The sequence below is a fragment of the Acomys russatus genome, chromosome 23 (assembly GCF_903995435.1).
Source record: "Acomys russatus chromosome 23, mAcoRus1.1, whole genome shotgun sequence".
Classification (NCBI taxonomy): domain Eukaryota; kingdom Metazoa; phylum Chordata; class Mammalia; order Rodentia; family Muridae; genus Acomys; species Acomys russatus.
The window spans coordinates 34,637,240-34,656,435 of NC_067159.1; the positions used below are offsets into that span (position 1 = coordinate 34,637,240).

General features: G+C 40.8%; 1 protein-coding gene across 1 annotated transcript in view; it reads right to left on the reverse strand.

The window, feature by feature from the left end:
* The window catches only part of Arhgef38 (Rho guanine nucleotide exchange factor 38), a 115,405-nt gene that overhangs the window by 28,464 nt on the left and 67,745 nt on the right, over positions 1-19,196 (reverse strand). The window contains exons 4-5 of the mRNA XM_051165511.1: positions 12,964-13,111; positions 7,045-7,062 (exon numbers count right to left, since the gene is read on the reverse strand). Of these exons, the coding sequence (XP_051021468.1) occupies positions 7,045-7,062; positions 12,964-13,111 (166 nt within the window). The remainder of the gene's footprint in view (positions 1-7,044; positions 7,063-12,963; positions 13,112-19,196) is intronic.

The window sequence follows — 19,196 nt, forward strand, 5'->3', positions numbered from 1 at the left end:
GCCTCTTAACATTGTGAGTAAATATCAATGGAAAAAAGCTTAAACATGAGAAAACATTCAAGTACACAGGAGAATTCTGAAAAATGAAATGTACTAAACAGAAACTAATTAAAATGTATTATAAAGCTAGTACAGCCACAGGAGTATACACACACACTCACACACACATATGCATATATGGTACATATAGATAACATACAGTACTGCCATATATACCCATATGGTGCAGCCATATACACATATGTGTGTATATATGTGTATATGTGTGTGTGCATACATACATACACACATATATGGTATGCATACATAACACTCAGTACTGCCATGTAACATACACATACACATACAGTACATATATATAGTGCAGCCCTATGTGTGTGTGTACATACATTCATAGATGCATACACATATGGACATATATGGACAGAAGAGCAACAGAAAACCAAGGAGTCTTCAAGCATGATACATGCAACTAAGATGTCCGCACTCAGTGGGAAGACACGTGACTCGGCATCAGGCACTGTGGTGTGTGACCAGCCATGTGAAATAAAATAGCAAGATTAGACTCCTTCATCATACTTCGCATAAAATACTTTCCATATATTTGCTTTTCAAAGATAAACCCAGAAGGAGTTTAGTTCAGTACTGAGAGTATATGTCCAGAATGGGCTCAGTCCCCAGCAAAAAAGAAAGAAAAGAAAGAAAGAAACCATATAAGAAAGCACTTAAAACTAAACAAGGCACACAATCTATAAAAACATAATAAAAAATAGCATATCAATTTAAAAGTTAGTTTGTAACACTGTGCCGATAAAAAATAAAAATTTTAAAACAGCCATATACTATGCTAATGAAAATAATTAGCTGGAAAATTCTACAAAAACTGCACAGGGGTTAATATGTTTGTTAATAAAAGAAATTATAAATTCATTAGGAAAATATGAGCATTGCAATAAAGTGAATAATCATTTAAAAAGATCGTTTACCAGCAATGAGTCAAAATGGTGAAATACACACGAAAAATGCAGAGATAATAAATAATACAAGTTAAACCACAGATAATCACTGCTGGCCTGCCACATTGCCATAGCACAAGAATACAGATATTAATTTTTTCTAGTGCTGACAGTAGATGTACCGATGATTCTTCACATATGGACATTGGGAGTATAAATTAGCTGAACTCTTTGAAACTTTTATGACCAGTTATCAAATGGCCTGTGACCTGGCATTTCCACCCTCAAAAATTTATATTAAAGAAACAATCACAATATTGTAACAAATTTAATGTCTAGGAACTAACCTAGAGTTTCAGTGCTCAAATCAGTTGTCAGTATTTCCTATGCTGAATTGTAGTACACATGCATTAGATAAGAGTATTGTGCAGTTGTCAAAACTATGGGTTTATATTCAGTGACGTGGAAAGATGTCGCTGCTGTGGTAATGGATGAGGCAGCAGGCAGATGTGCAGGCAGGAGACTATGGTTGTATTCTACTCCACAGGCTTGCTGTGCCCTACTTTTTCTCTCATCGTTTTGCAGTGTTTCCTCAATAATTTCAAAGATACGAGAGAAAGTGACATATCATTCTTAGTGAGCTGTGAAATGCAAGAACGTGGGACTAACTGGTCAGATAGGGCGCACGCACGGGAAGGTCAAACCAAAGAAGGCAACAGAGCGCAGCCTTTGTGGAGAGAGTGGAAAGCAGACCAGGCATTTCCCTTGTCTGAGAATGAGAGCATGTGGGCAGCAGCATCCTTGAGAACTCTTCAGTGGGTGATCCTGTGACTCTGACCACTTTAATACTCTTCTTTGATGTTTGTGAAAGGTGACAATTCAAGGAACACACACACATTTTAGAAGTTATAAATGTCTTTGACTTCCTATTTTTAAAACAGTTTACAGGAAAATAAACCATTTTCCCTTGCTATATAAATAAAGACAATTTTGGGGACGGCATTTAAAACTCTACAGCTCTTAAATGCACTCTGCTGGAAAAGCCTGCCCTTGGCTGCTAGGGAGAGCCCCCTGGATTGCACAACCGGCACCCCCCACCACCACCCCACACACATATTGCCTTTCCCATTTCCTGGAGCAGCATGCCACTTCTGACTCCAGGAAAGGGTGCCAGGGGAAAACTTAATGCTCGGCGCCATATGGCTGTGCCTCCTTTCCTTTAGCAGGCTAATGGGTGCATAGCCAAGCTGGCCACTACTGCAGGTTAGCGGCAGAAGCAGGAAAGTTTTTTAAAGGAGGTGTTTGCTCATCTTTTTAATCTGCCTCTCTGCTTGTCTCTCTGTGTCTGTCTCTGTCTCTCTTTCTCTGTCTGTGCCTCTGTGACTCTGTCTCTCCCTACCCCACTCCATCTTTGCCTCTTTGCCTCCATCTCTTCCTCTCGTCGATGCATACGAGGTTCATCCTCACTGAATACAAACCCATAGTTTTGGCAACTGCACAATACTCTAGCTAATGCATATGTATGCTAATTCAGCACCTGAAACACTGACAACTGACTTGTGCCCTATCTGTTGGGCACCGAAACTGTATGTTAGCTCTTAGACATTAAATTTGTTACAATAATGTGATCTCTTCTTTGATATAAATTTCTGAGAGTGGAATTGCAAGGTACCTGAAAGTTAATTAAAATTATATTAGGATTTGCCATGTGTTTGGTAAAGCATATGTAGCAATGTAATACATAAGATCATCTCTGAAAAATTGGAAATAAAGTAATATTGAAATCACATCTAACAATGTGGCCTGCAATAAATGAATTTGTAATCTTAGACTTACTTATTATGACTAACACACTTGATTGCAAAAATTAAAAATTATGATTTGTTCAGAAATATTCAGTAACTTTCCCTATGCTTTTTGTATTTGATTTTCATAAAAAACAACAACCAGTGCAAGTGTTGCTTCTAGATAGCCTGATTTGATCAAAATGTAGCCTAGATTGCATCAAAACAGTAAATTATATTTCATAAACATGTACAATCATAAAGCTTCAAGTTAGAAAGAAGTACAAGCCTGGAGAGGCTGCTCAGGGGTGAGACTGGCCCTCTGCTTGCAGAGGACCCAGGTGAGGTGCAGTCCCCAGTCTTCAGGCCATGGGGTGTACAACCCCTGTAACTCCAGCACCAGGGGATCCAACATCCTCTTTTGGCCTCTATCAGCACCTCCCCACCACCACACACATATTTACACGTAGTTAACGTTTAAATTTGCTATAGTTCTATGTGTAACTTGAACTCTGAGTTGATGATACCTCCACAGTGTGGTTTGAGACGGGGTCTCACTTCCCACCATATTTTTTTGTTGTTGGTGGTGGTGGTTTTTGGCCGTCCAGGAGTGTTTGTCTTTCCATGGAAAATGTATGGCTTTTAAATTTTTTCTTTGGAGAATTATGCTGGGATTTTGATTGGGATTGCATTGAATCTATAAGATTTTGGTAGCATAGTCATTTTTGCAACATTAATCCAACTAATCCATAAGCATGGGGGGGGGGTGTTTCCATTCTCTGTTCTTCTTCAGTCTCTTTTCTCACAGTCTCGCCTCATTGCATAAGGTGCTCACTTACTCGGTAAGACTGACTCATCCCAAGAGTTTTCTTTTTGTGGGGCTCTTGTGAATGGTGTTTTCCCATGATTTCTTTCTCCGTGTGTCCTCATTCAATATTCACATATAGGAAGAATACTGATTTTTGTATGTTAACTTTGTATCTTGCTGCTGTGCTGTATGGTTTTTTTTTTCAGTTGTAAGAGTTTGTGTAGGCTTATTTACCTTTGGATTATATTACCTGCTAGATAGGTCATAGGTTCTAAGGGGTACTATTATTCCGCTAACAGGATATAGTATTAAACTGATCTGTAATGACATCTTTATGCCCATAGATTAATGCCCATAGATCAGCCCTCATCAGAGAAGTTTCCATCTGCAGTGGACAGTGATTGTACTAGTCAAATTTTCATTGCTGTAATAAAAATACCATGACCAAGCATCTTAGTCACTGTTCTATTGCTATGAAGACACACTAAGAACATGACAGCTCTTAAAACGGAAAACATTTCAGCGGGGATGGTTTACAGTTTCAAAGATTTAGTCCATTATCGGTATGCTGGGACATATGGTGGGAAGCCTGGCGACACACAGGCAGACATGGTGCTAAGGGAGCTGAGAATTTAACATCCAGATCCACAGGCAGCAGGAAGAGAGAAATCTAGATTGGGCTTTTGAAACTGCAAAGCCAACTTCCAGTGACACACTTAACTTCACCAATAGGGCCACTCCCTGGTGACTGAGCATTCAAATATATTAGCTTATGGGGGGCAATGTTACTCAAACCATCACATTTCACTCCCTGCCTACCCCCCACATAGGTCTGTAGCCATATCACACTGCCAAAAATGCATTCAGTTCAACTTCAAAAAGTCCCCGTAGTCTATAACAGTTCAACAGTGTTTAAAAGCCCAAAGTTCAAAGTCTCTTCTGAGACTCAAGGCAATGTCTTAACTGTAATCTATAAAATAAAAATAAAAAAGCACATCACATGCTTTCAACACACAATGACACAGGAAATACATGACCATTCCAAAAGGGAAGAAAGGAACACAGTGAGGAAATACTGGACCAAAGCAAGACTTAAACCAGCAGGGCAAACTCCAAGGTCTCTATCTCCATATCTGATGTCAAAGCATTCTTCAGATTTCCAACTCCTTTCAACTTTGTTGACTGAAACATACTTCTTTCTCTTGGGCTGGCTCCACACCCAGTCTGCAGCATTCCTCGGTGGGTATCCCATGATTCTAGCATCTCCAGTATCTTGGTCTCCAAGGCAATCAATCCATCCTTCACCTTCATAGCTTAATGTAATAGCCCCTGTGGGCTTTTATACAGGGATACCCTAACACATGCCTGGCCTCAGCAGCTTTTCTTAGTCACAAAGTAAGATTCCACAATCTCTCTCCCTCTCTCTCTCTCTCTCTCTCTCTCTCTCTCTCTCTCTCTCTCTCTCTCTCTCTCTCTCTCGTATCCTTGACTCTAAAGCCAGAACCACATGGTAGAAGCTGCCAAATTCTGTTGTTTTCTGAGGCTGGAGCATGGACCCTTTGTTCGATTACATTTGTATCACTTTTCTGTTGTTGGTCATTTCCTTCACTCCGTAAGCTTTTCTTTAATTCTTTCTCACAAGTTGGAAGCTTAGCTGCATGGTGTACTGCCATGAGGTCACCACTTCCTTTATTCTACTTAGGATTAGGCTTCTCTTTAAACTTCTTATCTCTTTGAGCACTGGACTTAGCTCCAATACACTCCCTGGTGCTCCTTGTCTCCTCAAACTGCACATTTTGTATTTTTCTTTGCTCAGCTTGCTCTTTTTCATTGTTGATTGCATAAGAGTGGCCACTAATAACCTCATGGCACAATCAATACTAGGCTGTCTTGAAGTCTCCTCTGCCACCACCATTAATCCAAACCTCTTCAATTGAACCTCAAGCAGATTTGTGGACAAGGACCAAAAGTAGCCACATTCTTTGCCAAAATATGACAAGAATTGTCTCTAATCCACTTACTGATATTCTTCCCCTCTGTAACCTGCTGCGTTAGCCCATCATTTCTATTCTGCTCTCAGCACTACTATCTTCTTTGTTACTATTAGTATGCCCCATTAAGCCCCACTTAAAACATCCAACTGCTTTCCTAATCCAAAGTCCCAAAGTCCACATTCCTCCAACAAAACACATGGTCAGGCCTGCCACAGCAGTACCCAACTCCTGGTACCAAATTCTGTCTTAGTCAAAGTGCTATTGCTGTGAAGAGACACCATGACTGACCATGGCAAATCTTATAAAGAGGACATTCAAAAATTGGTGCTTGCATACAGTTTCAGAGGTTTAGTCCATTATCAGTATGGCAGGAAGCATGACAGCACATGGGCAGACCTGGCGTTGGAGAAGAAGTTGAGAGTTTTATATCTGGATCTACAGGTAGCAGGAAGAGAGAAAGCCACTGGGCCTGGCATGGGATTTTGAAACCTTGAAGCTCACTGCCAGTTACACACTTCCTCCCACAAGTCCACACCTCCTGGTGACCAACCATTCAAATCTTTGAGCCCAATGGGGGCCATTCTTATTTAAACTACCACACCAAGGCAACTGATAGAAGGAAGGATTTGTTTGGGCTTATGGTTCCAAAGGGATAGGGTCTATCACCATCACAGTGGGGATTAGAGTCCGCGATGGCTGGGAAGCATGGCAGCAAGTGGCAGGCACGACAAACGGAACAGCAAATGAAGAGTACACATCTTAAGTAATCACAGGTATGAAGTAGAGAGATGAAACTAGAAGTAACTCAAGTCTTTTAACTCTCAAAGCCTACCCCTCAGGGACATATTTCCTCCTGCAAGTCACACCTTCTAAAGCTCTCCAGACAGAACCACTGACCGGAACCAACTATTCAAATGCCATATGGGGGGGAACATCTAATTCAAACTAACACAGAGATGGACACAGATACCCACAACTGGTCAAGGTTCAGAGAATGAGACTGTGGCATGATCAACACTAAATGGGACATCTATACCATGTTCTTCCTCCAAAGGCTCAAGAATCATTGTAGAAAAGGAGGCATAACACATCTAAGAGGTACAGACACAGCAGGGCAGCTGTACATATGAGCTCACAGCCACTGTGACAGCACACTGAAGCCCCGTGCTAGTTCAAGCCAGACTAAATCTTAGAATGGAGAGGGGAGGTAGATATGAAGTCTCACCCCTAGCCAAGGAGATAGTGCAGTTGATTGCTATTGGAGAGGAAGAGTCAGCATTCCGCTAAGTCAAGCATGCTACGGTGGAAAGCCACACACCCGCGAGTATATGTGCAGCACAAATTGGACTTAATGGGAAGGCGCACTGTTGGATGGGAAAGGGGAGTGGCTAGGAGGATCTGGGGGAGGGGTGAATATGATCAACACATATTGTATGAAATTCTCAAGGAACTAGTAAAACTAACAATTGAAAAGAAAAGTCTTTTAAAAAGGAAGTACTTACTCTTGCATATATATATTCCTGTAAGAGAAGGGGAGAAAGTAAATCAATAAAAATTCACATATAGGAATAGCATGCAACATTACAAATGCTTTCAAATTTTACTATATTAAATTAAGTAGAGACTGAGTTTCATGGACGCCCTCATTGAATCAACTGTCTTTGCTCAGTAACATGTTCTAAAATTATGCTGTAGTATACATACCACTCTTGCTTGATACCATATACAACATTCAAACTAGTGATTCAGTAAATAAATTTAATAATTTTAAATTGTATTCAAATTTGTTTGTGTTTACATTTTGAAAAAGTCATCATATGCAATCATGACAGGGAAGCATAATTATAAAAATTGAAAATTAACACTTAAACTGACCGGTAGAATAATGTTATCAAATACTCTATACTCTGTAGTCTTAGGAAGATAATTCCTTTACAAGAATGTCACCATGTATCCTCAGCTGACCTTGAACTTCCCATGTAAACAAAGTTGACCGCAAACTGTCAATCCCATAGCCTAAGCCTCCCTAGTGATGGGTTTACAAGTGTGTACCCTACGCTTGCCTGACACATAGTATTAATTCAAACAGAGTTATCAAAGATAGTCTTCATGAAGGCCTGGAGAGCTTTGGTGGCTGTCCCTTTGCTTCTGTAAAACAAGTCCTTCCATGGAAAAACACACAATCTGTGTCTCCTTTTACTCTCTCTCTCTCTCTCTACCCCTTTTCTTAGTACATGTTAGGCACTTTGGCAATCACAGCTGTCATCCTAGTAAAGGCTGGCGCATGCGCAGTCTCCAGGACCTTGAGCTGGCTATTTGGTTCTCTAAAAACCTCACTCTCAATTCTTTTCAGGGCTTTGCTCGATGTCCCTTCCCTGAGAAGCCTTCTCTGAACCTTTCCAAAGGTCAACAGACTTCATGTCACCCTGCTTGTCCCTAGTCTCTGCTTTTTTTCCTCTCTCCATAAGAGTTGTTAACGGTTCCTACTATACAGCACACTTCTTTAGTTTATTGTCTATATCTTCAGCGTGGGCAAGGATTTATGTATGATTTGTTTAGTTCTGTGGTACCAGTCTAAGAAGAAACAAGTGTGTGTTAGGGTCTCAAAGTATGTGTCAAACTAATTAGTTATAAAAAACAATGGAAATTAGTCACCACAATTTAAGAAATAAAAAAGATGTAAGTCTTCCCCTAAATGTGGCATCTAGCTATTACAAAATAACTTAAATTCTGTTTATCATATGAGCCCCATGGCCTCCCTGTGCCTTTTAATCTTTTGGTATCTAGTGGATATTTCTAATATTAAAAAAAAATGCTACATTCTTCATTAATAGACAATCTGTTTGTGGCGGTGTATTCCTGTCTGCCCTGTAACTTGCTCTTGTAGACCAGGTTGGCCTTGAACTCACAGAGATTCTTTTGTCTCCGGTTCCTGAGAGCTGGAATTAAAGGTATACGCTACCATGCCTGGCTTGTTTTTGTATTCTGTGACTAAGATAAAAATGGAATGATAAATACCTACGCTGAACTGGTTTTTATAAGTTTGAAAAGTCCCAGTTCTTCATACATGTGGAAGACAGTTGCCCGTGTATGCAGCGGCTGCTTTCCCAATCCCCACACCTGTGTGTGTAAACAGGATTCCTAGACATCTTGGAGTAACTGGGTTCTGAGTCAAAAAACGTCCAAATGGCAACCAAAGACAAAATTACACTGTCTATTAGCACCTGTTATAATTTTAGAAAATTATCAACTGATAGTTAAAGAAATTTTTATTGAAAGAAATCACCACTCTTCCGTACATTCCTTCATGTTTACATTCCTCCACTAGTTTGTATCTTCCCCAGTGAAGAATTGCATTTGTTCTAGGATTTGGTTTTTTGTTTGTTTGTTGGTGGTGGGTTTTTGTTTTTTTGGTTTTTGTTTTTGGGTTTTTTTTTGTTGTTTTTTTTTTTTTTTTTTGTAGATCATATAGTATAAAATTAGTAAGAAATGATAACAATAAAACTACAATTTTTCATTTAAAGAAACAATTGGACAAATGGTACTTAGGAAGTAAATACACTGAAATAGAAAGAAACCACTTGTTTTTTAAGGGGAATCTTCTTTCTCTTTCTCTTTCGCCAAAACAACTTAAAATTGTAATAAAAACTAAGCATGTGTTTGATGTAACATACCACTCTATATCAAGGGCCCTGGCGTTTTTCTAATAGAGGGAACTGCGCCCTGCAAGGAGGAGCACCGCATTATAACTTCGCCCAGATGTCTCACTACTACAGAGGAACCATTCTTTTCTATAACAGATTGTGAAGCTTTCCAGGTGACTCCAGCCACAGACAATTCTGGGAGAAGTTTGGCAGTATTCATTTAGCTTTTTTATGGGATAAAGGCATTACCTCCCTCTCTTGCTGAGCTCAATTATAATTTGACTCACGAATTAAAGGTTTTATGTAGCTATTCCTTAAAGAGTATAGTCTGTTTTTAAACAGTGTCATACCAAAAGGTACTGAAAGAATTTCCAAAAGTGGTATTGATTTTTACCCAGCATCCTCGGTTTAGAATAAAAACACAAGGTGGTGAATACGTAAGAATGCAGCCCCATAGCCTCTGTACGGCTGGAGCGTTTTGTTGCTTCTCCAAGTGGGAAAGCTGTAAGAGCAACGTGAGCAGAATGTCTAGATGACCAGAAAACAAGTGGTTTTCCTTCTCCTGAGGATGGGACCTTTGTTAGCATATCGTTATATAAGTACAGATTAATTTATAACACTAAGACATGAGGCTAGACTCCAACCACACACACACACACACACACACACACACAAACCCTTAGAAAAGTCTCTTTGTTATTATTTTAATTACAAAATAGACAGACCTGTTGAGGCCACTGACATGTAAGAGTGAATTTAGTAACATTTCTAACTGGAAAACCTAAAAAAGAAGGCAGCAGACAGGCTGTCCTAAGTATACCTGCACATAGCTATCTAGTTTTTTGCTTCTTCCCCTAGATCAGAAATCATAAATACCTCCAAAGAGGCGAGGTAACAAGGCCCTCAGTTGACAATTCCTGCACCCTTAGAGACTCTACTCTCTTAATACAGCATTGCCCGCAATCCTAAGCAATCATTTGTGCTGCTCAGCTAAACACTCCTTACTGAATAAAAAGAACTTGCAAGGGTCCAGTTTCTAGGTTATAGGTGCAGGTACACACTAAATTGCTAGATAATTTCAATTTTTTTTAAAAAAGGTTTATTTTATGTGCATAAGTGTCTTGCCTAGTGTATGCGTATGTTCCATGTGACTATGGATGTCAGGTGCCCAAGAAAAGTCAGAAGAGGGCACCAGATTCCCTGGAGCTGGAGTACAGATGGCTGTGTGGCACCGTGTGGCTGCTGGGATGCACACCGAGGTCCTCTGTAAAAGCAGCCAGTATTCTTAATGACGAAGCCATCTTTCTCTGCCCTTCTGAAAATGTGACTTGCTGTTAATACACATTCTTGGTGTATCTGGCACTGTGGAACTCATGCACCGAGAAATACCACCATAACTCTTGAAAACTAAATTTCTGGATACAAATATAATTTGCTTTTTTGAATGAAAACGGGCTTCAAACAATAATCAAGGTTCCTAAGCTCACTACAGGGCAAGGCAGTATCGCTGCCACCCTGTTGGAGGTTAGTCTTGAACTGAACCTCCTCAATACTGTATGGTGTATTAAGTAAATAAACTTTGCATTACTGGGTAAGCTTTCCAGCCGGTTTTATCTCTGACTGGAGTTTATGTTCCTGAGGGGCTTATTATATATTAAAAACTATTTTCAACATTATCTAGTACTCAATAAATATTTATGAGGCCCTCAATAAACATATTTAAATTTTGCTTAAAATGTAACCTAAGTCGCTTTAAAAATCCACTTTAGCTTGAGAGGGATGGAGCTGCCTCTCACGTGGGTATTTTGCTTCAAACCACCTCATTCCAGTATCTCTACTACTGTCCAAAACGGAGGAGGCTGTGGCTCTGCTCCTCAGAAATGGCGGCCGCTCCTTTATTCAGCCACTAGAAAAAGGCAGGGCGACAGTAACAGCTCTGACTGATTACTTGGCAGGGGGTTCCAAGCCCTGAGGGTGTTCCGGACTCTTTGGCCTATAAACCTGTTTGGAAACCTGTTTCTCAGAATTTAAAGCTTTATCTCAGCTGAGGTCAGCATTACAGCGACGTCAATAACGCCGCCGCTCTCAGCCTCCAGGCAGACCCGCACAGCTCACCATTAACTTTATTTTCATGGGAAGGCGACTATGGGAAAAATAGCTCTAACTCAAACTGTTTTATTTTGATTTTTCTTTCCCTTAAGAGATAGCTCTGCCAGTACTGTTTCATTTGGATTTTGTGCATTCTACACCTTAACACCTTCTGGCGGGTGAAATTATTTTTAAAAGTTCAAATGGTTTTGAGTACACAAAATTGGACACATCGTGGCGCGGTAACAATTTTGAAACTTAAAAAAAAGAAGCCAAACAAGTTATTAGGTCTGAAAGTAAATTTGACAATCCAAAATTACCTCTATCTTTAACTGCTTTTAAAGAAAATGGTATTGAGCTGTGCTGCATAGAGACTTCTGTAGCAGGCTCTGGTCTTTTCTTTGGAATCAAAACCTCATTGCTTATGGTCATCACAGCCCTGCTGAGAGGTGGTCAGTAGGACTGTGGGCCTCAGCTGAACAGCTTCCTGTCCAGGTCCCTTGGGCCCTGAGGTTAGATCAAATGTAATGGAAGGAGCCCGTTTGTCATGTGTTATGTGATCTTTTGGGTTTTTTTTCCCCTACCATTTCTAGACGCTGAAGGAAAGTTACTCAAAATACATATCTATTGGGTTAGGCATACATCGTACCCCAGATGAGAAGGTTTTTTGTATGCAGGATATCATTATCCTTACGTGAGGATGAAACTACCTGTCCATAGAGAGGATCTGTTCTTCATATATGAACTTATTTAGGCAAATACAGTTTCACACTTTAATTTTTCTTCAAGCTGATATGGTAACACTGACCTACACGGAAATAGTCACAATTAGCCAGCACCGCTCACTGTACACACACCAGTTATCTGAGCATGTCAGTCTCCTTGGAGAGTATAAAATTTGATTTATTTATTTGTTTGCTTGTTTGTTATTTATTTGGGACCTAGATGTAGACACACCAAACAGCGGCCTTCAATAAACGTTCACATTTTCCCACCTCAAGGTATGGGAAAAAAATGTTGAAGATCTGCATGTTTTGGTCAATAGAGGGCAATAAAGTCGAAATTTTATTGAAGATTTTTGTTGTTTGTTTTTGAAGCCATAGGAAGCAAATTAAAACTCCTTTTCTGTTCTAAGGCCTGGAAAGTCTCCACCACTGCAGCCTCACTTAGAATCCCCGTTGCACCTCCATGCTGCCACAATGCTACAAACTCTCCACCCACACATGGAACCCTCCAGAGTTGGACTGGAGTTTCTGAGTGGTGGCATCCTGACTTGCATGCCTCAGCTCCCTTAAGTTTGTTAACCCCTGACCAAATGCAGCCCGGTATACAGTTTCCAGCCTGTTTGACAGGATACAGTCCCTAAGAGTGAAAGTTCACAGGAAAACTTGAGAAAATGAGAAAAAGGAGAGTGCATTTAGCTTTAAACTGCGGGCATTAGAAAGCAATATGTGCAATGTGATGTCAATTTCATCTAAAACGTCAGATCAAACATAGGCTCACAGTCTCCTATTCACAGAAGATGATATGTGTGATTATTAATTGATTGGGGGAATCAACTAATAAAACAACCATCTAAGCAAGCCCTGTAAAATGCTGGCTGTATGTGACCTTTCATCTCTGTCGATTTCAAACGGCTCCTGCTAAGCAACCAGAATGGCTGGAAATCCCTGTCTGAAAAGACCTTACTTTAAGGACTGGATACAGTGGCTCAAATGTCGCTTCAGCTCTTCTTCCTTTTCATAGGACTCCAGAACACTGTACGCTTCATCATGGTGATAGCAATAGATTTTGTAAACATCCTCCAGTGGTCCTTTAATCTGCAAGAATACCTCTCCTGAGCAATGCAAAACAGAGACAAAATGACCTCATTAGACCAAAGTCACACTTCATGCACTGTTACTCCGTGTTGAGTAGTGTGGCAAGTTAGGTCTGTCCTACCTGATGCCCAGATTATTTGGAAAGTGTGCTAGACAGAGAGTAGTGGATAGTTCCCCCCCCCCTTTCCTTCCCCTCCTTTTCTCCTCTTTCTCACAATGCCTCCCTTCCTCCCCTTTCTTCTTTTCTTCCTTGTATAAAGCAAATGACTGTTAAGCATAACAGGCTGCTGTGCAGAATCGCAGTTAAGAGCCGACTGCATTAGAGTGGTCTGCCTATGCTCACATCAAGCTGTGCCACCGAAGGGCTTTGAGACTTAAGACGATGATTTTAATTCTCTGACTGCTTCCTCGTGTATACATTACCAGCCAGAAGAGATTCAGTCTCATGGACATAGCATTACAGCTAGGAGAGGTAGTGTATGCAAAACTCAGGGTAGAGTGCATGAATAATAAAGGCTCAAAATGGGGGAAGAAAAGATTTTGTTGACTTAGCAAAACAATGGGAGATAAGACCAGATAAAAGGTATGTGGTTTTATTGATGTTTAGTCTACTAACAACATTTCCTAAGATTCTCTGGATGGTAAACAGTAGAATTTAGATAAAACAGAATAGGGGAGTGGGTGGAGAAATGGTTCAATAGTTAGGAGCGATTGTTGCTCTTCTGGAAGGCCCTAATTTGGTTCCCAACACCCACAGCAGGTGTCTGCGAATTACCTCTAACTCCAGCTCAAAAGGATCCAGCCCCCTCTGCTGGCTTTTGTGGGCACTTGCATACATGTGACATAAACATAAAAATAGATTTTAAAGTGAGTTTAGACAAAGAGAGCATGTCCCTCTATACAATAACAAGAAAGGATGGTTCGCTGTCCCTAGTCAAGCTCAGTTGGTTAGTACTGTGAGGCTATGTTAGGAGAGCAACGTCATGAAACAGCTTGGACTCACTGTGTCCAGACATTTAGTGAGTCCTCTTTGGTATTGTGGTGAAATTAGAGATGTAAATAGTGGGCCTCACGGAGGCCAGATGATGGTCTGATTTAATCACTCACTCCAACACACAGGAAACGTGAGACAGACAGGACCTGTTCTCAAAAGCTTTGTAAATGTGAGATCGGTACTAATTGGAAATCTGAATTGACTGCAATCGCTGGATTGATCATCAGTGATGTAGATCAGTAGACCTGCTATATATAATGTAGGAGGAAACCAATCTTCTAACAGAAACTGGATTGCTTTGAGCACTTTAACGATGTCTTATACTCATAACTGCTTCTTTCTCTACATGCATAAAGCGATAAGAGGTCATTTACCCATATGAATTAGGATGAATAATTCTGAATTGGAAGCAAATAGATGAATTTTCTCAAGTCCTGCCAGGAGGTGACAAAGCCAGGCCAGATAGTGTTCCTGAGTTTCAGTCCTCACCCACGAGAACTCTCCTGGAACACTGGCTGAGATGGGAACACTGTTAAAGTCAGAATCAGAAGCCAGGGCTTGTATTTTGATTTTGGCAATGATTTTGTTGTTTTAATTTTTTGCATCTATGTTCCTTCACATTATTTGGGATATTTCTAGAGAATCTTACTTATCTATAGTGCATATTCAGCCAATAAAAGACTTTCATTTCCTCCTCATTATATGGGATTTTTCTGTACCTGTAGCTAGATTGTGGAGGGGTGGGGGAAGGCATTTGGGTGATTTGCAATTCACCTTGAATTAACCCAATGAATTGCATATCTTTAAAGCTGAAGGGATGAGGGATTCTTGCTGTTTCTGGGATTTAACTGGGTGAATCTTTCTCCTAGAATAAGTCCTGAAGATCTGCCCTTTAAGACAGCAGGTACACACAGAAGGAAACAGTTAACATCGGAAAATAAGACAGGAAGGCAAGTGAATTTGAGCTTGGTTTTAAAGAGAGACTCCAAGTAGTACAACCAGGTAGCAAGTGGGATGTTTGGGACAGATCTAAGACCTAGAAGTGAGATCAGTGGCAGGCTCGGAGAGAGGCTCCGTGGCACCTGAACCCACACATCTTCACACAAGCTGAAGCTACAAATATGTATATTCATATGACAAAGAGTAGAGATGAAAAAAGAGGAGGAGGCAGAGGAAGAAGAAAAGGAGGAGGAGAAGGCTGAGGAGGAGGAAGAAAGGACAACCTGACAAATCATATGATCAAATCATAAAGTTAGAAAACAAAGATAATCGTTGCTTTACATGTAGGTAAACCATCACTTGCACATCCCCTTGTATGTTCTTTAACAGACGTGTCCCAGTATTTCCCCGTTTCCCCTTAATAGCAAAAGTCCCCCTCACCCCACCTTTTTTTTTTTAACTCTCTGAGTAAAATTCTGTTGGGGCTCTAATAATAATTATTGAAACTAAAATATATATTTAAGTACTCTAATTGAAAGTCATTTATTCACCCAGAGGCCAGCTGTAACGCTGGTGGGCAGAATATTTGATTTCCCTCCCAGCCCATTCTGCTTCATAATAGTGCTGATGAAGCAAGGTGTCTCGCGGCCAAAAGTGATTCTGTTTCCACGGTAACGTAAGTCTTGGCATCGTTTCTGCAACAGTGAAGGACAACTGCTCAGTCTAATGTGTGTGCTCTGGAAGGGTGATTAGGAGTGGAGAAAGGAGGGAACCAAGACCGGGGAAGGTAATTTCACTCTGGCTGCCTGACACAAAGGAGCCAGAATCTTATAAAACAAAATTTATCATCTTCTTTTTAAAAATTCTACAACCAAAGACTTTTTTTCAGTGACATTCCCCAAAAGTAACTATCCTGCATCAGAGGAAAACAAAACAAAACAAAACAAAAGCCCAACCAAGAACCAACTGTTTTAAATTTTTTTAGTCATACTTTTAAAATTCCATCTTACACCTATCAGAATGCATAAGATCAAAAATTCAAGTGACAGCACATGCTGGCAAGGATGTGGACAAAGGAGAACACTCCTCCATTGCTGGTGGGAGTGCAAACTTGTACAACCACTTTGGAAATCAATCTAGTGCTTTCTCAGAAAATTGGGAATAGTGATACCTCAAGACCCAGCCATACCACTCCTGGGCATATGCCCTAATGATGCTCCACCATACAACAAGGACATTTGCTCATCTATGTTCATAGCAGCCTTATTTGTAATAGCAACAATCTAGAAACAACCTAGATGCCCCTCACCTGAAGAATGGATAAAAGAAATTGTGGTACATTTACACAATGGAATACACTTAGTTATTAAAAGCAAAAAAATCTTGAAGTGTGCAGGCAAATGGATGGAACTAGAGATAATCATGCAGAGTGAGGTAACTCAGACCCAGAAAGACACATATGGTATATACTCACTTATAAGTGGATATTAGCCCAACATGGATGTCCTCTGAGAGTCTCAACCCCCCGAGGATTGGGATAGATACTAGGACTGGCAGCTGGACTTGGGCAAAGTTGTATGGAAGAGATGGGGGACGGAAGGACAGGGCAAGGGGGAGTTATCAGGAGCTCCCCAAGGAGATTACCAAGGCTGGTGGATCTGGACTCAGGGGGGCCTGCACAAACTGATGCACCAACCAAAGACATTGCAAGCAGAGAACCTAGACCCTTTGTTCAGATGAGGCCAATGGACAGCTCATTCTCCATGTGTGTGTGTGTGGCAGGGAGCAGGGGACTGCCTCAGACAGGAGCTCTGGTGATCACTGTCCCTTGGCGGAGAGGTCCTGTGGGAACACAGCAGTGGGGGCGTGGGGGTAGGGGGCAGAAATGCAGGTTATACAGATGAAACCTGATAGGCTGTGGTCAGACTATGAAGGAGAAGAACTGCCCCCCTACCCCCCAACCCCCACCCCCACCATCAGAGGTATAGGAGAGGGGAAGAGGGTGGAAGAGGGAGGGAGGGTGGGAAGCAGAAGATAAGAGTGAGGGGATAACATTCAGGATGTAATCTGAATAAATTGAAAGAAAAGAAAAGAAAAAAAAAAAAAAAAAAAAAAAAAAAAAGCAACTTCTGCAACACAGTCTGTGTCCTGGTACGTTCCTGTATGGCAGTTGCCTCTCACCAGTGAGATTCTGTTTTCATGTTCTTGCTGACTCACCTCTTTTCTTTTATAAGCCCATGCCTCCCCACATGATGGGTCATACATACTAGATCACACTAAATTTCCTCTGTCCATATGCAAACTTCGGCTAAAGCTATGATCTTCAAGGAAGCTGCTTATTCTAGGCTTTGTAGTAAAATGTTGGCTCAAAGCGGAGCCAATGTTCTTTTTCTTTTTAGATCATCTTTCTTTAACAAAGATTTTTACTAGACTGTTTTGCACTGAGCACAATAGCTTGTGTTGTGGACACAAAGAACCACCATTTCGTTCAAATGGCTTATCTAAGCCACTAAGGGTGAGAAAGAAGGGTTCAGCTTGCATCCACTGGGCCATGTGAAAGTGCACTATTGGAGCTGGGCAGCACAGAGGGGACATGTCCAGTCTCTAGGGAGCTGTGAGTATAAAGGCTAGGAGATAGTGGTGGTGGTGGTGGGGGGGGGTGCATGTGGAACCTTTGAATGGCTTAAGAGGGAAGAGATTAAAATTTGGGATTGCTGTGTCCTCATCACCTCCCCTCACCTGGCTGCAGGTCATTGTTTTCCTAAAGCAATAGAAAGTTTTGTTGCTCCAAATACTTTTGGGGAAATAATGCACTTATTTCTCTGTGATGCAAAAACCTGAAGACAAAGCAAAGCTGCCACTGACTGGACGTGAGAACATAGACTCCAGGCATTTGTATCAGAGAAATAAGCATCTCTTTTTACACCACAGATGTTTTATTTTTGTTTTATCCTTTCTCCCAGGTGAACTGAACTCTAACCAATACACTGTATTTCTTTCCTTCTTTTTGAAGGAAATATTTCAGGAGAAATATTGATCCATAACATTTTGTTTTTAAAATGTGTAAAATGTGAAATTTACCTATGAAAAGTTTAAAGTAAGAAGTGAGGCTGGGCATGGTGGCACATGCTTGTAACCCCAGCACTTGCCAGGCAGAGGCAGGTAGACTGCTGAGAGTTCAAGGCCAATCTGGTCTACAAAGCGAGTCCAGGATAACCAAGGCTACACAGAGGAAACCCTGTCTCAAAGAGAAAAAAAAAGTGAATTGTATATAGCCATAAACATTACAAGTTCAATTCTAAAAACAAGCTTTAGATGACATTTTACAAGAACTTCAGTTAAAAATTAAAGGTCTGACCCCAGCCCTAGAAGAAGAGCTACAGGCAATTAATTGGTTGCTGAGCCAGAGAGAAGCAGTCTTCTACAGGGGCAAGATCCCTGATAGATTTGGACTATATTTTAAAAACTGAATTAAAATAGCTGTCATGAAGTATATATTTCAATACATTTTTGGTAAAAGTATCTTTACATATATGTAAAAAATGTTGTTATCATTGATTTATTGTATTCAATTCTATTATTTTTAGAGAAAAAAAATTAAAGGTCTGAGTTATGGCTCAAAAGTTTTCTGTGGTTTTAAGTAAAGCTTGTTTGTCAAGACAGAGTATACGGAACACAGAGGAGGGACTAGGATGGCTCCCAAAGAAAGGATCTATGTGGCCTGTGTCTGGAAAGAAGATTGGAGATCTGGGTATGATGTTATCAGCTTTTAGGTGTCACTTTCCTGGACGACAAAGCTCAGACATGTTGTTGCCAACAGAAAGAGCCTTGCCTGTGGCACGCAGAAGATCCAAGGTGTGCTTCCTATAGCCTGGTTATATCCTCCTCCAGGTGGGAGCTCAGCTGCATGGACTAAAGGCAGGTTAGCCAACCAAGTGTCTTCCCTGCCCCCTTCCTGGATGTACTCTCTTCTCTAAGACAGGAGAGTGAGGAGGGAAAGTGAGAGGAAGCCAAAAGAGTGGATGCTATTTAAGGAAGCCACAGTCCTCGGCTTTACCTTTCCCTCTCTTGGGTACTGCTGAGGGCATCCAGGGGACCCAGACAGAGTGTACAGTTCAAAGCAAATACAGGTGGCAAGTGAGATGTGCTTCCATGAGATTAAAATAGGT